Here is a 25,621-nt window from a genome sequence, read left to right on the forward strand (position 1 = left end):
TAGAAGTAAATATACAAACCCTAGTCCTTCACCCTTCTTCCACCCTGAGGTCTTCCCAGGCTTTGGCCAAAGGGATCTGGACAAGATCCATTCTGGGCTTATTTATAAGTTATCTTGAGGGACAGTTCTTAGGGTACCCAGAACTGTGAGTCACCTTGTTATTCCTCCCCCGTCTCTGATGAGAGGGAGACTTGCTTGTGCTTAACTGGGTGTCAGATCCCTAACACCACCAGCGTATTAGCCACCCAAGCACTCTCCTCTGGGCTATGCCAGCCCTTACTTTGTCTTGCAGGTTAAAAACAAGTGCACCCTAATCCCCAAACCCTTTGAAATGTTCCGCTGTGATATCCAACCCCTTCTTCCCCGAACACTGAAAGGAATACCAGTTCTGCTGCCAGCGGTCAGGATCAGCTCCTAGCTTAATATCATAGCACTTATCTGTTGATACTGAAAACAAGGATAAGTTTATTACCAAAGATTCAAGGCTAATGGAAACAAAATGTTACATATAAAACAAAAGCGGAACAGTCTTGTAGAGACTAAACTTAACAGGCTAAACTCCTGCCTAAAGAAGTTTCTCACCCCAAATGTCCTTTGTGGCATTTCAACGAAGCCTGGTTGCGATTCCGTTTTCATAGCTGTAATTGCACTGCCCAACTACTGGATAAAGGACTGTTTTTCTTGCTTTCTACTTATATTCCCCAAAGTTCATGGTCTCTATCTCAGTCAGGATAACCCCCTCTCCAGTGTGCTGCCTCCCTGTTGATTTCACTTCCACCAGTTGAGTTTGTATGTACATGGGGCTTCCACTGCTTATTTACGTGTCGACCGAGAGGCAGGTGAAAAAACACATCTTTTTTCTAACAGAAGGCCTGTTCGTTAACTCTGCCTTGACAAAATCTTCAGGAGCATATTTTCAGTATAAATACGCAACTTCTTATATATTATCTGTTCATACTTTCACAGCAATACTAACTATCAGCGTGACCCTGGTTTTCATTTAAGACCTCACATGGCATTCTTTGATGAACCAGAATGTGCATACCAGAATCAGGATATTCTTGGCACCCCTTTGCCAGTTGGCATTAAAGGGCTGGTTCTTAGGGTCAGGCTATTACTAAACTTTCTCCTGAGGGTTGTCCATCTCCCTGAAAGAGCTGTGGTCCTAGCAGCATCACTCCCCACATTTACAATGACACCACAGTGATAAACGCCATAAAGATGCCTAGAAGTAAATACACAAAGTCTAATCCAGGTGTTCTCAAACTGGGGGTCGCGCAGTTATTACATGGGGGGGCGCGAGCTGTCAGCCGTCACCCCAAACCTTGCTTTGCATCCATCATTTATAATGGTGTTAAATATATTTTAAAAGTGTTTTTAAAAGTGGGGGTCGCGCAGTTATTACATGGGGAGGGGGTGTCGGGGTCGCACTCAGAGGCTAGCTATGTGAAAGGGGTCACCACTACAAAAATTTGAGAACCACTGGTCTAATCCTTCACCCTCCTCCCACCCTGAAGTCTACCCAGGCTTTTGGACAAAGGGACCTGGCCAAGATCCCTTCAGGGCTTATTTATCAATTATGTTGAAGGATCACACTGTGCAGCATGACTCACACTCTCACCACCAGGAGACAAAAGTATTACTTACAGTTTTATTCTAACCATAATGCTAAAAAATACAAAATTTGTCTAGTAAAAATATGAAGGAGAACAAAAACCTTCGATAAGGTAAACTTCACCTCTCCCTTTTGCTTCTGCATGGTCAGATAGGGTTATTTAATCCATTCAGTTTGGGCACAAATCTGCCAGCCTTACGTACACTGGAGTACTTGCTTAGTAAAGTTCAGTTAATTTCAGTGAAACTGCTCACAGAATTAGGTGCAACTACAAATCAGCATTTCCCATTGATAATACCTATCATTAACAACACAATGTAATGTTTGAGCTAGAACCTGTTTTAAAGACTTTGTATCCACCTTTTCTAAATAATTGCATCAATATTTTGCCAGCAGGTCCATCAGCTAAAAACTGGTCCATGGTCTCCCTTGCAAAGAGCAGACAATGTTAACAACTAGAGTGGAGTTACTTTCAGAATCCTATTGCTGTGCCTGTATGCTTTGTGGGAATGCTCAAGAGAGCACAGTATGCCAGTAATCTGCTACTCGCACTGATACCCTGATCATCTTCAGAGTCCTGATATTGGTTTATATAGCCCATAGACTAGACCCCTGCTATGTCATGGTGTCTCCTTCTGGCACTGCAAAGGCAATAACTGTCTAGCACACTAGGTTTAACAGAGCCCCAATATAAACCTGAGATAGCCGGAAGTTAAATCTCCTCAACCGCAGACCAAAGCTCTCAGAGGAGATCAGAAAGTATTCAGTTCTTCCCATTTTCAGGTCACACTGTAAGACTCACCGCTTTGCCACAGCATACCCTAAAGAGCCAGAGTAGGAAAAAATGCAGCTGTGTTCAGGAAGCAGCCAATGATTAGACCAAGAGCAGGAGGGAGACGTTGTCTGTCCTCCTTGATGGTTCTTATTGCGTTTATATCCTTGTATGACACATGGGCACTATATAGGTGCTTTAGAAACGAAGAGTAGACTACAGAAAGCAGGTTGCTGCTTCTACCAAGGCAGCCCACTGTGCAGTTCAAACTGCAGAAATGCTTCTGATGGCAGGCCAAGGGAACTCAGTGACTGGAAAACCAATATTGTGGGGAAATTGTTCAGCCCAGCTCCCGTGTGGCTACGGACAGTGTAGCGGAATGCTTAAACTGTATTATACTGTTCAGCCACTAAGAGGCACTGTAAACTACCTTGTTTATGCATTAAAGCATCTTATTATGCACACATCTGGTGTGTGTGTCACTCAGAAACAAGCTCTGTAGCCAGTCCATAGCTGGTACAGGAACATGACAGTCTCAAAAGTAAACTAGTGCCAGAGGAGAACTGAAATAGAAGGAAAACAGCAACAAAGGATGCAAACAGAAGGAACAAGAATAAAGCAACAAAGGTTGCAGGATCTCATCAACATGCCACTCTTCAATGCCCCACAGAACTTCAGCTTTGACAAACCTTCACAGTGGACAGATTGGAAGCAGTATTTTGCAAGGTTTCACATTGCAAACAAACTCCACAAGGAGACTGGAGACATACAGGTATCTTCTTTAATTTATGTGATGGAGAAGCAAACAAAGCATATCTTTAAACCCTTTGACTTTACCAAAGATAGTCACAACGATGACTATGGAAGGGTTTTGGCTATGTTTGATGCATACTATATCTCTCAGAGAAATGTGTTTATGAAAGAGCACGTTTTCACCAGAGAATTCAAGAACCAGGGGAAATGTTGAATATTTTTATAAGAGCTCTGCCGCATACATTGGCTGAAACTGATTTGGGGATTGCAAAACATGAAAGTAGAAACAGGGTGGTTACTGGGAGAACAGATAAAAATCTTTCACAGCAGCTACAACTGAAGACAGACCTAACCCTCACCACCTCTACACAGAAAGCAAAGCAATCTGAACCAGTCAAACCACAAACCAAAGGCAGGAGCAAGTTAAAAAACCTTAAGCTAGCTTCAATGCTATAAACAGTTACTTGAGTGTTAAAAGTCATTGTCATAAAAGCCACTGAGGCAAGGAGAGAGAACTCCCAGATACCAAGGGAAAAATTCCCCCATGCATACACAAGGTGTGGAAAAAGTCAGATCCCAAGAGATGATGCATGTTCAGCCAGAAGAAAAAGGTGTAATAAATGCACAAAATATGGATATTTTGAAGCTGTTTGCAGCACCAAAATGGCAGGGAATTGACTCGTATTACAGACAGTCAAGAACCATTTTTCTGGGATCTACCACTTGTGAGGACACAGATCCTGCCTAGAGAATGAAAATTAGTATTCACGGCAAAACAATTCACTTTAAAATTGACTCAGGCACTGATGTCAGAGTCATCTCAGAAGGGATTTACAATCACCTTCAACTCTTCCCACAGCTGAAGTCACCTGACAGCTCTGACTAGCCCTGGAGGTATTCTCAACTGCATGGATCTGTTCACCACAGATACAACTTACAAAGACAAAAAGCTATGTATTCAGAGTGTATGTGATCAAAGGACCACAGACCAACAAGCTTCTCATCCACAGGGTGACAGCCATGTTGGGCCTAGTGTGAAAGGTGAAAGAACTCAATGGAATATTTACTGAAATTGGACTTTTTTGTACTGGATCTCCTTTCAAAACCTTAAGAGACAATGGTGAACTATATAGCGTACATACCCGTCACAGGATTTCTATCCCATTACTTCATAAAGTGGAAATGGAGTTAAAGAGAATAGAGATGATTGGCATAATCAAGAAAATCTTTGAGCCAACAGCACAGTGTGCCCCAATGGTACCAGTTATAAATAAAAATGGGAAAATATGAATCTGTGTGGATCTTAGAAGACTTAATGAAACAGTTGTGAGAAAAATATAGCCTCCCAACACAGGATGGCTTTCTCCCCTGAGCAAAAGGAGCTACAATATATTTTAAGATGGATTTGCAGATTCTGGTAAATTCCTTTAGCCAAAGAAAGTGCTAAACTGACTACATTTATCACATCTTTCGGGAGATTTTACTTTTGAAACTACCTTTTGGGATTACCAGTTCTCCTGAAATTTTCCGAAGAAAAATGGTGGAATTGTTAACGAACACAAGTGGAGTTGTAGTTTTCATGGATGATATTCTGCACATGGATGTTCCAAGGAAGAATGCAACACAATCCTCAAAGTCCTAAGCCTAATCATTCAGTCTGGACTGAAAATAACCAAGGAAAAAACTGATTTTTAACTTACCCCAAATTGAGATTTTGGGATAGACAAAAAATAAAATCAGGCCTAGTCCTGAAAAAGTAAAAGCAATTTGAGAATTGAATGCACCAGTTAATGTATCAGAATGGAGACGTGTCCTGGGAATGGTAAATTACCTTGGTCAATACCTACAGGACCATTCTTCAGTGACAGAACTACTGAATGAATTGTTAAAGTCCAACTCATCTTGCCTATGGGGACCAAGATTACTTCACTGCCTTCAAAAAGGTAAGATAAATGATCTCAACAGCTCCAGTTCTCAACTACTATGTTGTGAACAAACCCGCAATGGTCAGTGCAGAGGCATGTAGCTATGACCTAGGTGGTGTACTGCTGCAACAGCATGGCTCTCAGTGAAAGCCAACTGCATTTTGCTTACACTTACACACGCACACACAAAAAAACAACCACTATGCACAGATAGAAAAAGGGAGTGCCTGGCAAGCATGTGGACATGTCAGAACTTTGACAAATCTCTGTGTGGACTGAATTGGCTTTTTACTGATAAGATGCTTGTAACCCTCATCAACTAAAAAACTCAGCTCAAGATCTATTGATAAGGTTAATGTGCTTTAACCCAATTGCTAAATACATTCCTGAGAAAAAAGTGGTAGTAGCAGACTGCCATGGAGCCCTTATTCACTCTCAACTACCCGTGAGCTCAAAGATGACAAAAGTATATGTGGATGCATAGAGACCAGTGTCAGAAAAGAGACTACTCCATCTACAAAAAGCAACATCAACTGACATGCAACTTCATGAAGTTCAAAATTACATTATAGCCAGCTGGCCCAAGTATCTAAATGACACTAAGGAAGTTACAAGAGTATTTTGCAGTGTGTGGACAATTATGTGAGTCAAATGGGCTCATGATTAAAAGCAACTGGAGCCTAATTCTAAATGAAATGGGAGGAGAAATCCTAAATTTCATCCATGAAGGATATCAAGAATTAACTAAATACTGTGAACAGGCCAGTCAAGTCAGTGTAGTGGCTGGGTATCATCAAGGACAAAGAATAAAGTATATATGTGTGAATGTTGCAGGGCTAAAAGATCAACACAAAGAATCTTTAATAACACCACTACCAGAGAGACCTTGGAAGAGGCTAACTACAGATTTGTGAATTCAGAGGACATCGTTATCTAGTCATCGTGGACTAGTCTTGCAGGTATATAGAAATAATGTACTTGAAAGACATAACATGGCACAGTGTTATCAAGAAACTGAAGTGCACTTTTGCTTACTCTGGTATTTCAGAACAACTAGTGATGGACAACGGACCCCAATTCACTGCAGCAAAATGTAAGTCATTCCAAACAAATATAATTTTAAATCATCTTACTAGTAGCCCACATTACCCACAAGAGGCTGAGAGAGCTGTACAGACAGCCAAGAAAATCTTACATCAGGAAAATCCATTCTTTGCCCTTCTGAGTTAGAGATCAACGCCAATAGAAGCTACTGGATCAGGGCCGGCCTACAACATTTTGGCACCTGAGGTGGGGAGCTCAAATGACAGCCCCATGTCCCCTTGCTTGAGCCAAAACTTTGAAAGGTCTCAATTCTGCCTTCTTCCTGTTCTACTCCTCTCATGGTACTGCTCTGCTACCTACCCCAATAAAGGAGAACTAACAACTTAAAATGCCTGTTCACAAATTTTAAGTAACACTTAACTTTCAAATGCCTGAACAGCAAATGTAGCTTTTCTTGTCTGCATAGTAAACACTGGCATTTTTATCTGTTTGAATAATCAAAGTGGTGCTTTCCGTGCCTTCTTGGTTACAAAGATTTGAACTGCTTCCTGAAGGTCCACAGTCTGGGCCAGCTCATGCTCTATTGAGATGGTTGCAAGGCCGACCAGCCTCTCCTGTGTCATTGTGGAGCGTAGATGTGTTTTTATTAACTTCATCTTGGAGTAGCTGCATTCTCCACTGGCAACTGTTACAGGAAGTGTTAGAAGTGGTGCAAGTGGTGTTCTCGTCCATCCTCCCCGTGGAAGGAAAAGGCCGGGGCAGGGACCGTCGAATCGTGGAAGTCAACAAATGGCTACGCAGGTGGTGTCAGAGAGAAGGCTTTGGATTCTTTGACCATGGGATGGTGTTCCATGAAGGAGGAGTGCTGGGCAGAGACGGGCTCCATCTTACGAAGAGAGGGAAGAGCATCTTTGCGAGCAGGCTGGCTAACTTAGTGAGGAGGGCTTTAAACTAGGTTTACCGGAGGTAGGAGACCAAAGCCTTGAGGTAAGTGGGCAAGCGGGATACCGGGAGGAAGCACAGGCAGGAACGTCTGTGAGGGGAGGGCTCCTACCTCATACTGAGAATGAGGGGCGATCAGCGAGTTATCTCAAGTGCCTATATACAAATGCACAAAGCCTTGGAAACAAGCAGGGAGAACTGGAGGTCCTGGTGAAGTCAAGGAATTATGACGTGATTGGAATAACAGAGACTTGGTGGGGTAACTCACATGACTGGAGTACTGTCATGGATGGTTATAAACTGTTCAGGAAGGACAGGCAAGGCAGAAAAGGTGGGGGAGTAGCACCATATGTAAGGGAGCAGTATGACTGCTCAGAGCTCCGGTATGAAACTGCAGAAAAACCTGAGTGTCTCTGGATTAAGTTTAGAAGTGTGAGCAACAAGAGTGATGTAGTGGTGGGAGTCTGCTATAAACCACCAGACCAGGGGGATGAGGTGGATGAGGCTTTCTTCCGGCAACTTGCAGAAGCTACTAGATCGCACGCCCTGGTTCTCATGGGTGACTTTAATTTTCCTGATATCTGCTGGGAGAGCAATACAGCGGTGCACAGACAATCCAGGAAGTTTTTGGAAAATGTAGGGGACAATTTCCTGGTGCAAGTGCTGGAGGATCCAACTAGGGGGAGAGCTTTTCTTGACCTGCTGCTCACAAACCGGGAAGAATCAGTAAGGGAAGCAAAAGTGGATGGGAATCTGGGAGGCAGTGACCATGAGTTGGTCGAGTTCAGGATCCTGACACAGGGAAGAAAGGTAAGCAGCAGAATACGGACCCTGGACTTCACAAAAGCAGACTTCGACTCCCTCAGGGAACTGATGGGTAGGATCCCCTGGGGGAATAACATGAGGGGGAAAGGAGTCCAGGAGAGCTGGCTGTATTTCAAAGAATCCCTATTGAGGTTACAGGGCCAAACCATCCCGATGTGTCGAAAGAATAGTAAATATGGCAGGCGACCAGCTTGGCTTAACAGTGAAATCCTTGCGGATCTTAAACATAAAAAAGAAGCTTACAAGAAGTGGAAGATTGGACAAATGACCAGGGAAGAGTATAAAAATATTGCTCGGGCATGTAGGAATGAAATCAGGAGGGCCAAATCGCACCTGGTGCTGCAGCTAGCAAGAGATGTTAAGAGTAACAAGAAGGGTTTCTTCAGGTATGTTGGCAACAAGAAGAAAGCCAAGGAAAGTGTGGGCCCCTTACTGAATGAGGGAGGCAACCTAGTGACAGAGGATGTGGAAAAAGCTAATGTACTCAATGCTTTTTTTGCCTCTGTCTTCACAAACAAGGTCAGCTCCCAGACTGCTGCGCTGGGCAACACAGCATGGGGAGTAGGTGACCAGCCCTCTGTGGAGAAAGAAGTGGTTAGGGACTATTTAGAAAAGCTGGACGTGCACAAGTCCATGGGGCCGGATACGTTGCATCTGAGAGTGCTAAAGGAGTTGGCAGCTGTGATTACAGAGCCATTGGCTATTATCTTTGAAAACTCATGGCGATCGGGGGAAGTCCCAGACGACTGGAAAAAGGCTAATGTAGTGCCCATCTTTAAAAAAGGGAAGAAGGAGGATCCTGGGAACTACAGGCCAGTCAGCCTCACCTCAGTCCCTGGAAAAATCATGGAGCATGTCCTCAAGGAATCAATCCTGAAGCACTTACACGAGAGGAAAGTGATCAGGAACAGTCAGCATGGATTCACCAAGGGAAGGTCATGCCTGACTAATCTAATCACCTTCTATGATGAGATTACTGGTTCTGTGGATGAAGGGAAAGCAGTGGATGTATTGTTTCTTGACTTTAGCAAAGCTTTTGACACGGTCTCCCACAATATTCTTGTCAGCAAGTTAAAGAAGTATGGGCTGGATGAATGCACTATAAGGTGGGTAGAAAGTTGGGTAGATTGTCTGGCTCAACGGGTAGTGATCAATGGCTCCATGTCTAGTTGGCAGCCGGTATCAAGTGGAGTGCCCCAAGGGTCGGTCCTGGGGCCGGTTTTGTTCAATATCTTCATAAATGATCTGGAGGATGGTGTGGATTGTACTCTCAGCAAATTTGCGGATGATACTAAACTAGGAGGAGTGGTAGATACGGTGGCAGGTAGGGATAGGATACAGAGGGACCTAGACAAATTGGAGGATTGGGCCAAAAGAAATCTGATGAGGTTCAATAAGGATAAGTGCAGGCTCCTGCACTTACGACGGAAGAATCCAATGCACCGCTACAGACTAGGGACCGAATGGCTAGGCAGCAGTTCTGCGGAAAAGGACCTGGGGTGACAGTGGACGAGAAGCTGGATATGAGTCAGCAGTGTGCCCTTGTTGCCAAGAAGGCCAGTGGCATTTTGGGATGTATAAGTAGGGGCATAGCCAGCAGATCGAGGGACGTGATCATTCCCCTCTATTAGACATTGGTGAGGCCTCATCTGGAGTACTGTGTCCAGTTTTGGGCCCCACACTACAAGAAGCATATGGAAAAATTGGAGAGAGTCCAGTGAAGGGCAACAAAAATGATTAGGGGTCTGGAACACATGACTTATGAGGAGAGGCTGAGGGAACTGGGATTGTTTAGTCTGCAGAACAGAAGAATGAGGGGGGATTTGATAGCTGCTTTCAACTACCTGAGAGGTAGTTCCAAAGAGGATGGTTCTAGACTATTCTCAGTGGTAGAAGATGACAGGACAAGGAGTAATGGTCTCAAGTTACAGTGGGGGAGGTTTAGGTTGGATATTAGGAAAAACTTTTTTACTAGGAGGGTGGTGAAACACTGGAATGCGTTACCTAGGGAGGTGGTGGAATCTCCTTCCTTAGAAGTTTTTAAGGTCAGGCTTGACAAAGCCCTGGCTGGGATAATTTAATTGGGGATTGGTCCTGCTTTGAGCAGGGGTTTGGACTAGATCACCTCCTGAGGTCCCTTCCAACCCTGATATTCTATGAAGTATGCGGAGAGCAACAAAAGAATTTGGAAAGAGGGTGGTCATCTTATTTGTGCACATATATTCCAGAAGAGCCTTTGGAGTTGATCCTGCTGAAATGTATCTGAGAAGGCTTTCAGTTCATCACCTAAATCACTCGCATCAATATCGTGCATATCATCATGTGTCAATACTGTCTCTAATGCCCTGCATTGTCTCTAGTTTAGGTCTTCTTCGGATATCGTGAGGAGTTTTGGATCATCATACAACATACCAAATATACTGCTGTGTTCCTTGAGCTGCATGAAACGTTCAACTGACTGTATTGCATAATCTAGCACCTGGTTAAAGAATTCGATTTTGAATTGTTGTTTGGGGTCTCTTACGGGATTATCCGTGCCTCGTAATCAAACGATCATCTACTTCTTCGATGACTCTTGTAGTCTTGAATGGGTGGGAAAATAGCTTCAGTGTGAAGTTCCTCTGCCAACTTCTGTGCACTCTTCAGAACATTTTGAAATCCCTCATCTGACCGGTAAGACTTGAGGTATGACTTTGCTTTGTTCAGTTGTTCCATTGCTCCAGATAACACTTTGGAGTCTCTTGCTTACAACATTTATTTCAAACAGTATGTCATGCCACAACCGTAAGCCACATAAATTTGAAGTTATGTATGTTTCTGGTGATTCCATTTCCCTCTGCCACTGTTCTCTCATGAACAGTTCCTGTCATAGCATTATCCTCCACAATGGCAACTATGGCATCATTTATCTTCCCAATTTGGTTGTTTGATCGGCTTTATCGTCTCCACTCGACCTTCCCATCGTGTGGCATTCAGTGGTTTCAGTGTCAGAGAGGATGTTCCCAGATGTTGCTTCAAAATTTGCCATCGATGAATTGATGCAGAGAAAAATACATAGATGCTTTGAATTACATTAAAAAAATTCAGCAGCCTCACTAGACGCAGGTGTGCAGTCCAGAATATCCTTGCTGACTTCAGATCTGCCACAATCTTCTGTTTGACTTTTGTTGTTAGTAACTGTATGTGTGACAGGCTGGATCACAGAAACCCCCTTGGGTCTGCCAACTGATGTGCCAAGACTATTTCTGCCCCTGCTTTCCCTGCCCTCCCAGCTTGGGACTTCAGTGCCCTGCCTGGTTTGAGCCAGACCCGGTGGCCTGCTGCAAACCCAGACCCAGTCTGAACCACATCCCCTAACAGCTGTAGGCATAAACTGAAAGCAGCTTAAGTAGTGTTCCTGTCTTTAACACTCAGATGCCCAACTCCCAATGGGGTCCAAACCCCAAATAAATCCATTTTACCCTGTATAAAGCCTATACAGGGTAAACTCAAATTGCTCACCCTCTGTAACACTGATAAAGAGGTATGCACAGCTGTTTGCGCCCCCAAGTATTAATACATACTCTGGGTTAATTAATACGTAAAAAGTGATTTTATTAAATACAGAAAGTAGGATTACCAAGCAAAATAAAATAGAATATGCAAGTCTATGTCTAATACCGTAAGAAAACTGAATACCGATAAAATCTCACCCACAGAGGAATTCCAGTAAGCTTCCTTTTTATAGATTAGGCTCCTTCTAGTCTGGGTCCAGAAATCACTCTCACCCCCCGTAGTTACTGTCCTTTGTTCCAGTTTCTTTCGGGTATCCTTGGGGGTGGAGAGGCTATCACTTGAGTCACTGAAGACAAAATGGAGGGGTATCCCAGGGGTTTAAATAGACTCTCTCTTGTAGGTGGATACCCCCTCCTCTCTCCTATGCAAAGTCCAGCTCCAAGATGGAGTTTTGGAGTCACCTGGGCAAGTCATATGTCCATGCATGATTCAGTTTTTACAGGCACCAGTCACTGTTCACATGCTACCTTGAACGTCCTCATGTAGACTTCTTATGTGGATTGGAACCTTTCAAGATCCATTGTTCGTTAAGTGCTTCTTGACTAGGTACTTAATTTACACATTCCTTTCTCAAGAAACTGACCAAATACTTTACTAAGGCTACTTAAAAAGCAAACAAGTACACGGCCAATATTCATAACTTCGAATACAAAAATGATACATCCATACAAACAGGATTAATAGATTCAGTAGAATCTTTACAGAGATGTGTTACATGGCATATGTAGCATTAAACATATTCCAGTTATGTCATATATACATTCATAAGCATATTTCCATAAAGCCTTATGGGGTGCACTGTCACAGTATGATCTCATTTTGAATTGTTTTTCCCAAGGTAGTGGTGTGCATACATTTCTTGGGTGGTGACTCTTCTTAGATGCTCCTGGAGTACAGCATCAAACTCCGCCATCAGCTCCACAATTTTAAGGAAGTTTCCATGGTTTGGCACATACAGTTGATCTGAAGTGCCATGCAGTGCTAGGTTTTGGGTAGCAAGCACTCTCACAATGGCAATGAGCCCTTTCAGAACATTTTGCCAGTAAAGAGATTCTGGTGCAATCTTCTCTTGATGCTGACCATCTATGGTGGCCTTTAACCTTTAGTCTCATCTCAAGCTCTTTCCAACTATGGAATGCTCTCTGGTGATTTGCTGCCTTCTCAAGGCATGCCAGATTTCTAGCCAGATTTTTCCAGTCCTTTGTTCCTGTGGAACCCAATGTGGCTGGAACATTAGACTGGAAGAGTTTGCAACAAAAACAGTATGCAGCATTCTGGGTTTTTGAGTACAGAAGCCATGGCCTCTCCACTTTGTCACCATTGGGGATTTCACGCCAGTAATGTGTTGGATGGAAACTTCTATTTTCATTGTCTTTGGGGAACATGAAGTTTTTCCACTTGCTATGGCCCATGCAGTACAAGGAAGTCTCTCAGGTTACTGCTCAAGTGGGTCCACAGTCCTGGATCATCTAGACTTAAGGAACTAAACTCAGCAGCAGCTGTTTCTTGCGCCTCCACCACGCTCTTCTCTGATCTACACTTTTCTTCAGGAATGTGCATGGTTACATCCATTTGAGTTGGAGATATGGATGCTGCAGTAGCTGCCAGGTCACCTGCACTCTGACTAACTGGAAGATCAGGCATCTCCTCACCACTTACATCCTCACTGGGGCTGGAAGGCTCACCATGAACACGTGTGTCTATATATCTCAGGAGACCTCCTTCCTGCTTAGATAGAAAAGCTTCCTTTGCTTGCTTGCTTTTTCTGAATGCTGCCCCAGAGGGGCATTTTCTTCTGTCACTCATGACTGCTGTTCTGTGCCATCTATAATGGCTCTCAACACTCAATTGAAGGGGACAAATAAGCAGGCTGGTAGCAGGGCCTGAGTGAGGGAAGATATCAGCATCTTAAGGGCCTAACTGGCTCCTACTAGTTCAGTTGACTGCCTGTTCTTCTCAAGTGGGTTCAGGGAAGCAGCAGGAAATATGAAACTCCCTGAGAAGCTGGTGTTAATCAGTTCAGGCTCCTGGGGGTGCTAGAGAAGTACATAAGAGGCTGCTCCTCCTCCTATCTCTCCCTGCAGCTCCTGCTGCTTTCTGTTATACATTCTCACCTTTTCTCCTGCCTGCCTATGTCTCTTGTACCCTCCTTCCTCCAGCCCAGCACTCCACCATCTCTGTGCATCTAGAGCAGAGAGAATACATATGCACCAGCAGCAGACAATTTTCTACTCTCTGGGTCCTAGTGGTGCCCCCCAGAGTCTGGGTCCTAGTGGTGCCTCCCAGAGTCTGGGTCCTAAGGCAGCCACCTCAGTTCACCTCATGGTAAGGCCAGCCTTTTACTGGATATAGTCCAGCACATAGGTGCTGGCTTTTTCCTTTGTCCAGGGATGCTCAGGCCCAGGCCCCGCCCCCACTCCATCTCTTCCCCCAAACCCTTACCCCTGCCTCTTCCCACCCCGCCTCTTTCTGCCCCCTCCCCCAAGCATGCCCCATCCCACTCCTGCTTTTACAACAGACATCGCTTAGTTAGCAAACTGCCAGGTCTAGAACCTGGTGACTGTGTGTGTGTCAAATTGGACAAAGAAAAAGAAAGGACAACTCCAGCTGTCATGGAGAAAAAGAATTCATTGTCCATATCAGATGCGGCCGAGACTAACAGCAGAGAATTCAACAGAAACAGCCGATAGCTACAGTTTGTTCCTCAGAAAGAACAATCAGAGCCAACTCTAAAGATGGTGGATCAGAATAAGACGACAAAGATTCCAAACCAACCACAGCCTGTTGTAAATAATGGACAGCCAGATAATCAAGTTATGTGTTCAAGTCATATAATTAGAAAGCTAGTATGATTCAGAGACACTTAACAGACAAAGAGCATGAGAGTGTAAATGGTAGGGATGTAAAACTTAAGCGGAGATGTGATGCAATCCTAAGCTGTATTATACTGTTCAGCCACTAGGTGGCAGTGTGTAAAAATACCTTACTTAAGCTAACCTCAGCCAAACCTGACAGTGGTTAAGGATCTTACGATGAACACATGTGGTATCTTACTAAGGATACGTCTACACTATGAAATTAGGTTGAATTTATAGAAGTCGATTTTTATAGAAGCAATTGTATACAGTCGATTGTGTGTCCCCACTAAGCGCATTAAGTCGGTGGAGTACATCCACAGTACCGTGGCTTTAGTCGACTTTTGGAGCATTGCATTGTGGGTAGCTATCCCACAGTCTCTGCCACCCATTGGAATTCTGGGTTAAGCTCCCAACGCCTGATGGGGCAAAAACATTGTTGCAGGCGGTTTTGGGTACGCGTCATCAGTCGCCCCTCTGTCCGTGAAAGCAACGGCAGACAATCATTTTGCGCTTTTTTCCCCCCATGCGGACACAATATGGCTTTCAGCAGACGGTGTGGTAGGACTGCTAACCATCATCATCCAGTGATTCCGCTGCAACTCTGCTCTGCTGCTATTGTCTCAATGGCAAATTTCTCCATGTTGTCTGTTATGGGGTCCCGGGTATGTGTGTTCTTCCTCGGGAAATGTGCTCTGTGCTAACCGTCATCCTCCAATGCTTCTGCTGCAACTCTGCTCTCATGAACCCACCTCGCAGGTCCTCTCATCATTCTCTATAAATATCTATTCTCGTGGCATCTGTCGTCAACCACCACTTCCGCTGCAACTCTGCTCTCCTGCAGACACCATACCATGGCAAGCATGGAGATCACCACAGCAGTTATCCTGCAGTACGTGCAGAACCAGAACCCGCAAAAGCAAGTGAGGAGGTGACAGCAGTGCGGTGACAAGAGTGATGAGAACATGGACACAGACTTCTCTCAAAGTACGGGCCCCAGCAATTTGGGCATCCTCATGGCAATAGGGCATGCTCGTGCCGTGAAACACAGATTCTGGGCCCGGGAAACAAGCACAGATTGGTGGGACCGCATAGTGTTGCAGGTCTGGGATGATTCCCAGTGGCTGCGAAACTTTCACATGCGTAAGGGCACTTTCATGGAACTTTGTGACTTCCTTTCCCCTGCCCTGAAGCACAAGAATACAAAGATGAGAGCAGCCCTCACAGTTCACAAGCGAGTGGTGATAGCCCTCTGGAAGCTTGCAACGCCAGACAGCTACCAGTCAGTTGGGAATCAATTTGGAGTGGGCAAATCTACTGTGGAGGCTGCTGTGATCCAAGTAGCCAGTGCAATCACTGAGCTGCTGCTATCAAGGGTAGTGACTCTGGGAAATGTGCAGGTCATAGTGGATGGCTTTGCTGCAATGGGATTCCCTAACTGTGCTGGGGTAATAGACGGAACCCATATCCCTATCTTGGCACCGGAGCACCTTGGCAGCCAGTACATAAACCGCAAAGAGTACTTTTCAATGGTGCTGCAAGCACTGGTGGATCACAAGGGACATTTCGCCGACATCAACGTGGGATGGCCGGGAAAAAGTACATGATGTTTGCATCTTCAGGAACTCTGGTCTGGTTTAACAGCTGCAGGAAGGGACTTACTTCCCAGACCAGAATATAACCATTGGGGATGTTGAAATGCCTATAGTTATCCTTGGGGACCCAGCCTACCCCTTAATGCCATGGCTCATGAAGCCATACACAAGCACCCTGGACAGTAGTAAGGAGCAGTTCAGCTATAGGCTGAGCAAGTGCAGAATGGTGGTAGAATGTGCATTTGGACATTTAAAAGCATGCTGGCACAATTTACTGACTCGGTTAGACCTCAGCAAAACCAATATTCCCATTGTTATTGCTGCTTGCTCTGTGCTCCACAATATCTGTGAGAGTAAGGGGGAGATGTTTATAGCGGGGTGGGAGGTTGAGGCAAATCACCTAGCCGCTTATTACGCGCAGCCAGACACCAGAGCAGTCAGAAGAGCACAGCAGGGCATGCTGCGTATCAGAGAAGCTTTGAAAACCAGTTTCATGACTGCCAAGCTACGGTGTGAAAGTTCTGTTTGTTTCTCCTTGATGGAGCCCCCCAGGGGTTCACTCTACTTTCCTGTAAGCTAAGCACCCTCCCCTCCTCCCCCTTCGATCACCGCTTGCAGAGGCAATAAAATCATTGTTGTTTCAAATTCATGCATTCTTTATTAATTCATCACACAAATAGGGGGATAACCGCCAATGTAGCCCAGGAGGGATGGGGTGGTGGAGGAAGGGAGGAGGAAAGGACAAGGCCACACTGCACTTCAAAAAACGTATTGAATGCCAGCCTTCTGTTGCTTGGGCAGTCCTCTGGGGTGGAGTGATTGGGTGCCTGGAGCCCCCTCCCCCGTTCTCGGGCATCTGGTGAAGAGGCTATGGAACTTGGAGAGGAGGGAGAGCGGTTATACAGGTGCTGCAGCGGCGGTCAGTGCTCCTGCTGCCTTTCCTGCAGCTCAACCATATATGCTGGAGCTTATCAGTTTGATCCTCCGGTAGCTTCAGCATTGCATCCTGTCTCCTCTCATCTTGCTCCCACCACCTCTCCTCTTGCTCATCCCTCCTGTCCTCACGTTCATTTCCCGCTTTCCTGGACTCTGACATTGCTTGCCTCCACGCATTCTACTGAGCTCTTTCAGTGAGGGAGGACTGCATGAGCTCAGAGAACACTTCATTGTGAGAGCGTTTTTTTCGCCTTCTTATCTGCGCTAGCCTCTGGGACGGAGATATGGGGAGTGTTGAAACATTTGCAGCTGCGGGAGGAAAAAAAGGGAGAGTAGTATTTAAAAAGACATTTTAGAGAACAATGGGTAGACTTTCACAGTGAATCAAGCTGTTAACATTACATAGCACGTGTGCTTTTGGTACAAGGTCACATTTGGTCTCTTATATTGAGGGGCTGCTGGTTTGGTGTGAGAGATCACACACGCAGGGCCGGGCAACAGAATTCGGCTTGCAGGCAGCCATGGTAAGCCACAGTTTTTTGGCTTCTTCAACCTTCATAACATGTGGGAATGGTTTCAAACAGCAGCGCCCTCATTTCCCATACCAAGCACTCACATACTCCATTTCCCATACCCCCCCCACACATACACACACCCAATTATCTGGGATGATCGCTTCAACCCTCCCCCCACCGCATAGCTAATGGCAGGGATGATTTCTTTTCAGCCACAGGCAAACAGCCCAGCAGGAATGGCCACCTCTGAATGTCCCCTTAATAAAACTCCCCTATTTCAACCAGGTGACCGTGAATTATATCACTCTCCTGAGGATAACACAGAGAGATAAAGAACAGATGTTGTTTGAATGCCAGCAAACACTGGGACCATACGCTACCATGCTTTGTTATGCAATGATTCCAGACTACGTGCTACTGGCCTGGCGTGGTAAAGTGTCCTACTACCATGGAGGACGGAATAAGGCTCCCTTCCCAGAAACCTTTTGCAAAGGCTTTGGGAGTACCTCCATGAAGCTCTCCTGAGGATGTCTCTGGAGGATTTCCGCTCCATCCCCAGACACATTAACAGACTTTTCCAGTAGCTGTACTAGCCACGAATGCATCCCAAGTCTTCAGGGCAAATCAATCATTAAACACGCTTGCTTTTAAACCATGCATTATATTTACAAAGGTACACTCACCAGAGGCGCCTTCTCTGGCTTCATGTTCCGTGAACCTGGGTTGGGAGGGTATTGGCTCCAGGGTGATAAACAGTTCCTGGCTATCGGGGAAAACTGTTTCATCCTCCGCCTCATCTTCCTCATCCCCAAAATCCTCATCCTTGTTGCATGAGACTCCCCCCTTGCAGGAGTCCACATACAGGGGTCGGGTAGTGGTAGGGGCATCCCCTAGAATTGCATGCAGCTCATCATAGAAGTGGCATGTCTGGGGCTCTGACCCGGAGTTGCCGTTTGCCTCTTTGGTTTTTTGGTAGGCTTGCCTGAGCTCCTTAATTTTTTATGCAGCACGGCTGCGGGTCCCTGTTGTAGCCTCTGTCCATCATGCCCCTGGAGACTTTTTCAAATATTTTGATACTTCGTCTTTTGGAACACAGTTCTGATAGCACGGATTTGACTCCCCATACAGCGATCAGATCCAATGTCTCCCGTTCGGTCTGTGCTGGAGCTCTTTTGCGATTCTGGGACTGCATGGTCACCTGTGCTGATGAGCTCGCCATGCTGGCCAAACAGGAAATGAAATTCAAAAGTTCACGGGGCTTTTCCTGTGTACCTGGCTAGTGCTTCTGAGTTGAAAGTGCTGTCCAGAGTGGTCACAATGGAGCACTCTGGGATAGCTCCCGGAGGCCAACACTGTCGAATTGCATCCACACTACCCCAAATTCAAACCAGCGAGGTTGATTTTAGCGCTAAGTCGACAAAAATGGCTTCGTCATGTGGACGGGTGCAGGGCTAAATCGATCTAACGATGCTAAATTCGACCTAAACTCGTAGTGTAGACCAGGGCTAAGAAGCAAACTCTGTACGCAGTCTATATCTAGTGCAGCAATATGACAGACAACCTAATTCTCATTTATATTAAGGTACCTGTTCTCTGCTCTGGCTATGTAAAGGGACCTTAAAGTGAGCATGAATTCACTGCCACTTTAAGGTCACCCTTTATGCTGCCAGAGCAGTTATGAGAGAGGCCTTACTGTAAATGAGAACCAGGCTGAGAATATTTGTCAAACTGAATGCAACCTAAAAAACAAGCACTGTCCACAGGTAATGGCACAGAGGGGGGTGCCAGGGAAGAATCCCACAAACCAGCTACAAACTTTGGACCTCCTCTGAGGGGAGTGGCAACTTGGAGCCCTAAGAACCTCACAGGAGTGGGTCCTGTGCACCTGCAGGTTCCACACCTTTCAATTCACCAGAGCAATACAAATAAAGGTACAGCCACTGAATGTAGTCTGTCAGGCTGCATGACTGCTTGATTAAAAAATGATGTCGCTTTTTTTTTATCCTATCACTTTTATCCATAGTCAGACCTGTAGCCAGTCAAGCAAGAGAGATGAAGTTCTTGTGGCTGGGAGGTGAAATAAAGGTAGGAATTGCCACACTGTATAACACCCATCATCCATCTAGTCCAGTACTGTCTCTCCAAGAGCAGCACTAGATGCTTTAGGAGGGGAGGGAGTCTGAAGATTCTCTCCAAATTCTTTTTTGAAAATATTAGTGTCATTTCCAAGAATGTAGACAAATAAATCCTTTTGTAACTAAAAGGTGATGAAAATAGCAAAAGCACATGTATGTTCCCTGCTAGTTTTCTGGAATTCTGTAAGAGAATACTTTGCCAGCATGGCAAATTACATCTCTAATACTACTAAGCACACACCAAGACCATAGGGTTTCGCACAAAAACAGATATGAAAATATTCAGAGACAAAAATCAACACTAATAAAAAAACAGATTAAACAAGCTATTCCCATTCCCTACGCATGGGAAGCTGGGGCTCCTATGCCCCTTCTCCTAACCATGTTTGCCAAGCCCTCTCAATCCACACACACAACAAAAATCACATCCCTGATAGTTTTAAAAGACAAACATATCGCATATACCAGCATTGTTTGTAACACTTTGGCATCCATTTTTCTGTAAAATAACCTATACAATTAATAGCTTTGTCTCTCTTAAATCGAAGAGTGGGAGCATAGAAGTTCTCTTTCCTTCTCTCTTTGACAGTCTTTTTGCTCAATCATTAGGGCTCTCTCCAGGTACTTCCCCTCCATTGCATCTGTGGTTTGGATTATTTTTTTTCTATCATACATGCACTGACTTAAATTTTTCCAAGCTGAATTTTATTATTTCCCACCCACGTTTGTAATCTATTTGTCGTTTGACTTATTCTTCTGCCTTCACTTCCAAGTGTAATTTCATCTGTGAATTTCTTTAAAATGGCCTGTACTCCTGCATCCAGATCACTACAGAGGATATTTAGGAGAGCAAGATTCCTGTGATACCCCACTCTCATTGACTTGATAGAATGCCACCTCCCACAACTTGGTACATTAGTGTTCATCATTACTCTGCCTGCTGCTTCTCATTACTCTTTATTTACAGTTCTCTAGCTAGTTTTCCATCCAATGACAGAATTCATATCCAAGCCAATTTGAATTCAATTTTTCCAGGTAAATTTTGTGAGACAGCTGCAAACTAAGTTTCCGCTCAGTGCTCTGTAACTCTGTCTCAACCCTGACCTGGAGGGGCCAACTCTTGGGGTGTGAATAGGTCAGCCCATTCAAGGCTCATCATCACAAGAAAACATTAGGGTTTGAGAAGCACATTGGCTCATATGATGCTGGCTGATTGGCTGTCTTGCATAGATCAGGGCAAACAGTGTTCAGCCAGTTAAATTTTGCAATAACATTTTCTAGTAACAAACTCTCTGCCCCCGGACTTTCTCCTGAGACACCTAACAATGAAGGTGCCAAATGGAATAGTTGCTTTTTGTGATGCAAACTCTTGCCCACTAGAATCTGGGCTGAAACCACCAAGTCCATTCACACAGGCAACCAAATAGTCATGAAATAATAACCGAGCTGGGCTGATTTCAACCAATGATTCTGAATCCAATATCAATCCTCTAACCATCTGCTTCTCTCAATATACTCCTTCTCCAACATAAAATAATGCTAATGATGTTTAGGAACATAATGACACAAGGTGCTCCTTCCAGTCCTGTAACCTTTCGGTGGCTAGAGCTTACTTCACTGCCCTTCTCCTAGTGCAGGGGTTCTCAAACTGGGGGTCGGGACCCCTCAGGGGGTCATGAGGTAATTATATTGGGGGTGGGTTGCAAGCTGTCAGCTTCCACCCCAAACCTGGCTTTGCCGCCAGCATTTATAATGGTGTTAAACATATATAAAAAAAGTGTTTTTAATTTATAAGGGGGGGGGGAGTCGTCACAGTCAGAGGCTTGCTATGACTGTGACGGTACAAAAATTTGAGAACCAGTGTCCTAGTGCTTAAACAGAACTCCTATAGAAAAGTACATGGTGACTCAGAATTCAGTAATTGAGGGTTTTCAGCAAACATTGCACAAGGTCAACCTCCCCACAATCAAGTCCAAAAAGAACAAAAAGGAATGAATTTAAGAATTAAGTACCAACTTCAAAAGATCTTACAATGATAATAAATAAATAAATAAATAAATAATAGAGGCTTAATTTCTATTACAGAACCAGGCTACTTGATCATCCACAAACATTATCTTCACAGTTATATATAAATATAAACAAAAGAAACAGTAAATCTAAAGACAGGTTTCAGAGTAACAGCCATGTTAGTCTATCTGCAAAAAGAAAAGGAGTACTTGTGGCACCTTAGAGACTAACAAATTTTGTTTGAGCATAAGCTTTTGTGAGCTATGGCTCACTTCATCGGATGTTTTTCCACTGAATGCTTCCGATGAAGTGAGCTGTAGCTCACGAAAGCTTATGCTCAAACAAAATTTGTTAGTCTCTAAGGTGCCACAAGTCCTCCTTTTTTTTAGTAAATCTAAAGAGGTTAACCCACATAATAACAGTGAGAAGTAACTCAGAGTTCCAAAAACTTACTCATAGATTCACAGATATTTAGGTCAGAAGGGACCATTATGATCATCTAGTCTGACCTCCTGCATAACACAGGCCACAGAATCTCACCCACCACTCCTCCGAAAAACCTCTCACCTATGTCTGAGCTACTGAAGTCCTCATATCGTGGTTTAAAGACTTCAAGGAGCAGAGAATCCTCCAGCAAGTGACCCGTGCCTTATACTATAGAGGAAGGCGAAAAACCTCCAGGGCCTCTTCCAATCTGCCCTGGAGGAAAATCCCTTCCCGACCCCAAATATGGCAATCAGCTAAACCCTGAGCATATGGGCAAGATTCACCAGCCAGATACTACAGAAAATTCTTTCCTGGGTAACTCAGATCCCATCCCATCTAATATCCCATCACAGGCCATTGGGCCTATTTACCATGAATATTTAATTACCAAAACCATGTTATCCCATCATACCATCTCCTCCATAAACTTATCGAGTTTAATCTTAAAGCCAGATAGATCTTTTGCCCCCACTGCTTCCCTTGGAAGGCTATTCCAAAACTTCACTCCTCTGATGGTTAGAAACCTTTGTCTAATTTCAAGTCTAAACTTCTTGGTGGCCAGTTTATATCCATTTGTTGTTGTATCCACATTGGTACTGAGCTTAAATAATTCCTCTCCCTCTCCGGTATTTATCCCTCTGACATATTAGATTGAGTTCCCCCCAAATTAGTCTTTATTCACCAACTCTGTACAGTCTGCTGTGTCAAAAGCACTGCAACAATATCTCTCCTCTTGCTTGCAGAAATCTCCAACTGGAATTCATGAAGACTTTTTCTCCTCATCTGCTGGACTGTGGAACTATTCAATTAGCTAGTCAGCTAACTAATTAACCCACCAATCAGTATTAAGTATATATATGAAAAGCCCTGTTACAAGAAAAATACAAAACTGAGTCTAGCAAAATATAGATGACCCTTTCCCCATCATCACAGTTAAATATTTATATATATAAAAAAAAGAGTTGGTGAACTATATCAGTGAAAACAATTTAACTAAGACAATTTGGATAAAATCAAACAACATTCAAGGTATACAATTAAAATGAAAGAAGTTAGAGGATATTTTTGCATTCTTTGCATTAGAAAGTTAACCGACAGCTGCAAAATGATTCAAAGTTAGAGAAAATCTGCTTTTCTTCTCCCAACCCACGCAGGTCACATATCCTTTTATTAAGCAGCTACCATGGTGTCTAGGAGTCCAGCTATAGGGAACCTACTGAGCATGCCCAAAACTACCATACCCTCCAGAAACTTCTGGGTGAGGAATGGAAATTGTGCATCAGCCTAACAACGAACCAGACACCACTCATTCCTCTCACCCACTTATCTCTGTAAGAGATCTAGAGAGATCTCCCTATTTGGCTTGTGGCTTCCATCATCAAATCCAGTCACCTGCTATTGCAGGCGACCCTGCCTTTTAATCACGTTCACACTTATATAGCCCTGTAAAACTTCAAGACAGTATACAAATATGTTAACTAATTAGTCCTTCCAACATTCCTGTGAGGTAATTAAATGAGCAGAGGCAGTGCTAGCCCATTTTGACCCACCCCCAAACACATAATAAAAAGCAAACAAGGGGTTCCCTTGAGCTGCTTGGGGCTCTAAGCAATTGTTTAGTCTGCTTATGCCTAGCAGCGGCTCTGTAAATGAGTACCCCATTTTACAGATTGGCAAAGTAAAGCCGAGAGGGGGCATGACTTGCCAAAGACTGTCCTGGAAGTCAGTGGAAAAGCCTTGGATTAGAATGCAGGATGAAATGTGTTTCCAAAGTTTTCTCTAGATCATGAAAATGACTGTTCACTTCAAGTGATTTACCAGCTGTCGTAGATAGTCTTGAATTGTGTTTGGATAAACGAGCACACTGATGGCAACCAGCGTGTTGAGGGCGAAGTCAAAGATCTGGTAACAGAAGAAAGGGATGATCCAGGCTGCATGTTGCTATAAAAATATAAATAAAGAACAGTTGCAGGTTAAAGCATAAAACTATTATTTCCTTATGTTTCAAAAATCCACAGTGGAACTAACAATGCAATGAAATACTCTTTAACTGTGTTTCCCAGGGGGAAGATTACTTGTTAAATCTGCTAAAAATTATGATATGCAACCAAAGATGCTGGGCAGCAAAACTGAGATAAATTAAAGTGTATGAGTCTACTGAGAACTTATACAGGAACAGGTTTAAAAATAATAATAATAAAAAAAAAAATCAATCACACAGTACTGACTTGGCTTCCTAAAATACCAAACTTTTGAGTGGGATTAATATAAATACATTCTTTGAAACAAATCCCAGTCCCAGGGAAGTAAATGGGAAAAAAGTCCGTTCACTTTTATGAAAACCAAGATTCGGCCATTTCCATTTAAAGTTTGCCCATATTGTACCAAAAGATCTCACATTTGAAACTGCAGACAATGAATACAGTTAGACGATCTTAGGCTATGTCTACATTAGCACTTTTGTCAGTCGAAAAAGTGTGAAAAAAAAACACCACACCCCTGACCAACAAAAGTTTCACTGACAAAAGCACCGGTGTGAACAGCGCTATGTCGGTGAGAGATGCTCTCCTGCCAACATAGCTACCACCACTCGTTAGGGGTGGTTTAATTATGCCAGCAGGAGAGCTCTCCTGCTGGCATAGGGCAGCTACAGGGGGAGACCTTACAGTGGCACAGCTGCAGCGGTACACCTGAGCCACTGTGAGTTCCGTGGTGTAGAGACAGCCTTCGTCTTGCATTCCCCCAATCAGCATGGCATCAGTTGACACAATCAGATCTCAACAAACGTAAAGGTTTCCTATAATCTCATAGGATAAATGAAATTGTTATATAAATCTTACAACAACAAAAAATGTTAGGAGACAGGGTTTTAAATTCTGCTTGTTAGGAGTTTCATAGGCAGAATGATTTAGGTGGATGAAGATCAACTTTTTGTTTAATCGTATCGATTACCTTATATGCTCCATATGTAGCCATCGCACAGATCAGAATCATAAGGAGAGAAATTGCAGTGGCAATGCACATATCTGAAATAGATAAATTAAAGTGATTGCAGGTAAATACGCAGCTCTGTGTTGCTATTTTGCCAACTGTCTAATGCAGCATTTCCCACAGTGTACCGCATGCCCCTGTGGACAAAAGACTAGGTGGGAAGGCAGGTGGTGCTGACACACCATTCCATTGTCTCAGGCTATTTTTTTTTTTTTTTTTTTAAAGCACGTCTTTAGCTAGGGGTGTCAAATGTATAGCCTTCTGGCAGGATCCTGCCCACAGAACAATTTCATCCAGCCCAAGGACTTCCCATGAATCTTTGGGCTTTTTCTGCACAATCCAGAGTCCACTTCGTGATGTGGCAGACCAACTGCCAGCTCTTTTCAAGGCTTTAGGCCTTGACCAAGCACTAACACATTCATTGCTGGAAACCAGTCTGTTTCACCTGTGTGTTGGTAGGGTTAAGATAGGTACTAGACTTATAACGAAGTGTTTAGTGTTAGACTTTATGAAATGCATGTAAATTGCTGCATAGATTAATTTCACTTATATCTTTATCACTTGCTATAAAGGTAATATTTATGTTTTTGCTTTATAACTGTAAAAAAAAAGTTTGCTCTGAAACTGTGCACCCAGTCAGGAGGGATCGTCTCCTGCCCATGAAGAA

At 43.9% G+C, this 25,621-nt stretch overlaps 1 protein-coding gene across 2 annotated transcripts in view; it reads right to left on the bottom strand.

Moving 5' to 3' along the window:
• LAPTM4B (lysosomal protein transmembrane 4 beta) overlaps positions 1-25,621 on the bottom strand; it is a 128,550-nt gene that overhangs the window by 61,634 nt on the left and 41,295 nt on the right. For both annotated transcript variants that reach the window (XM_048841304.2, XM_048841305.2), the window contains 2 exons: positions 24,916-24,989; positions 23,782-23,904 (listed from right to left, as the gene is read on the bottom strand). In XM_048841304.2, the coding sequence (XP_048697261.2) occupies positions 23,782-23,904; positions 24,916-24,989 (197 nt within the window). The remainder of the gene's footprint in view (positions 1-23,781; positions 23,905-24,915; positions 24,990-25,621) is intronic.

Source organism: Caretta caretta, chromosome 2 (genome assembly GCF_965140235.1).
Source record: "Caretta caretta isolate rCarCar2 chromosome 2, rCarCar1.hap1, whole genome shotgun sequence".
Lineage (NCBI taxonomy): Eukaryota > Metazoa > Chordata > Testudines > Cheloniidae > Caretta > Caretta caretta.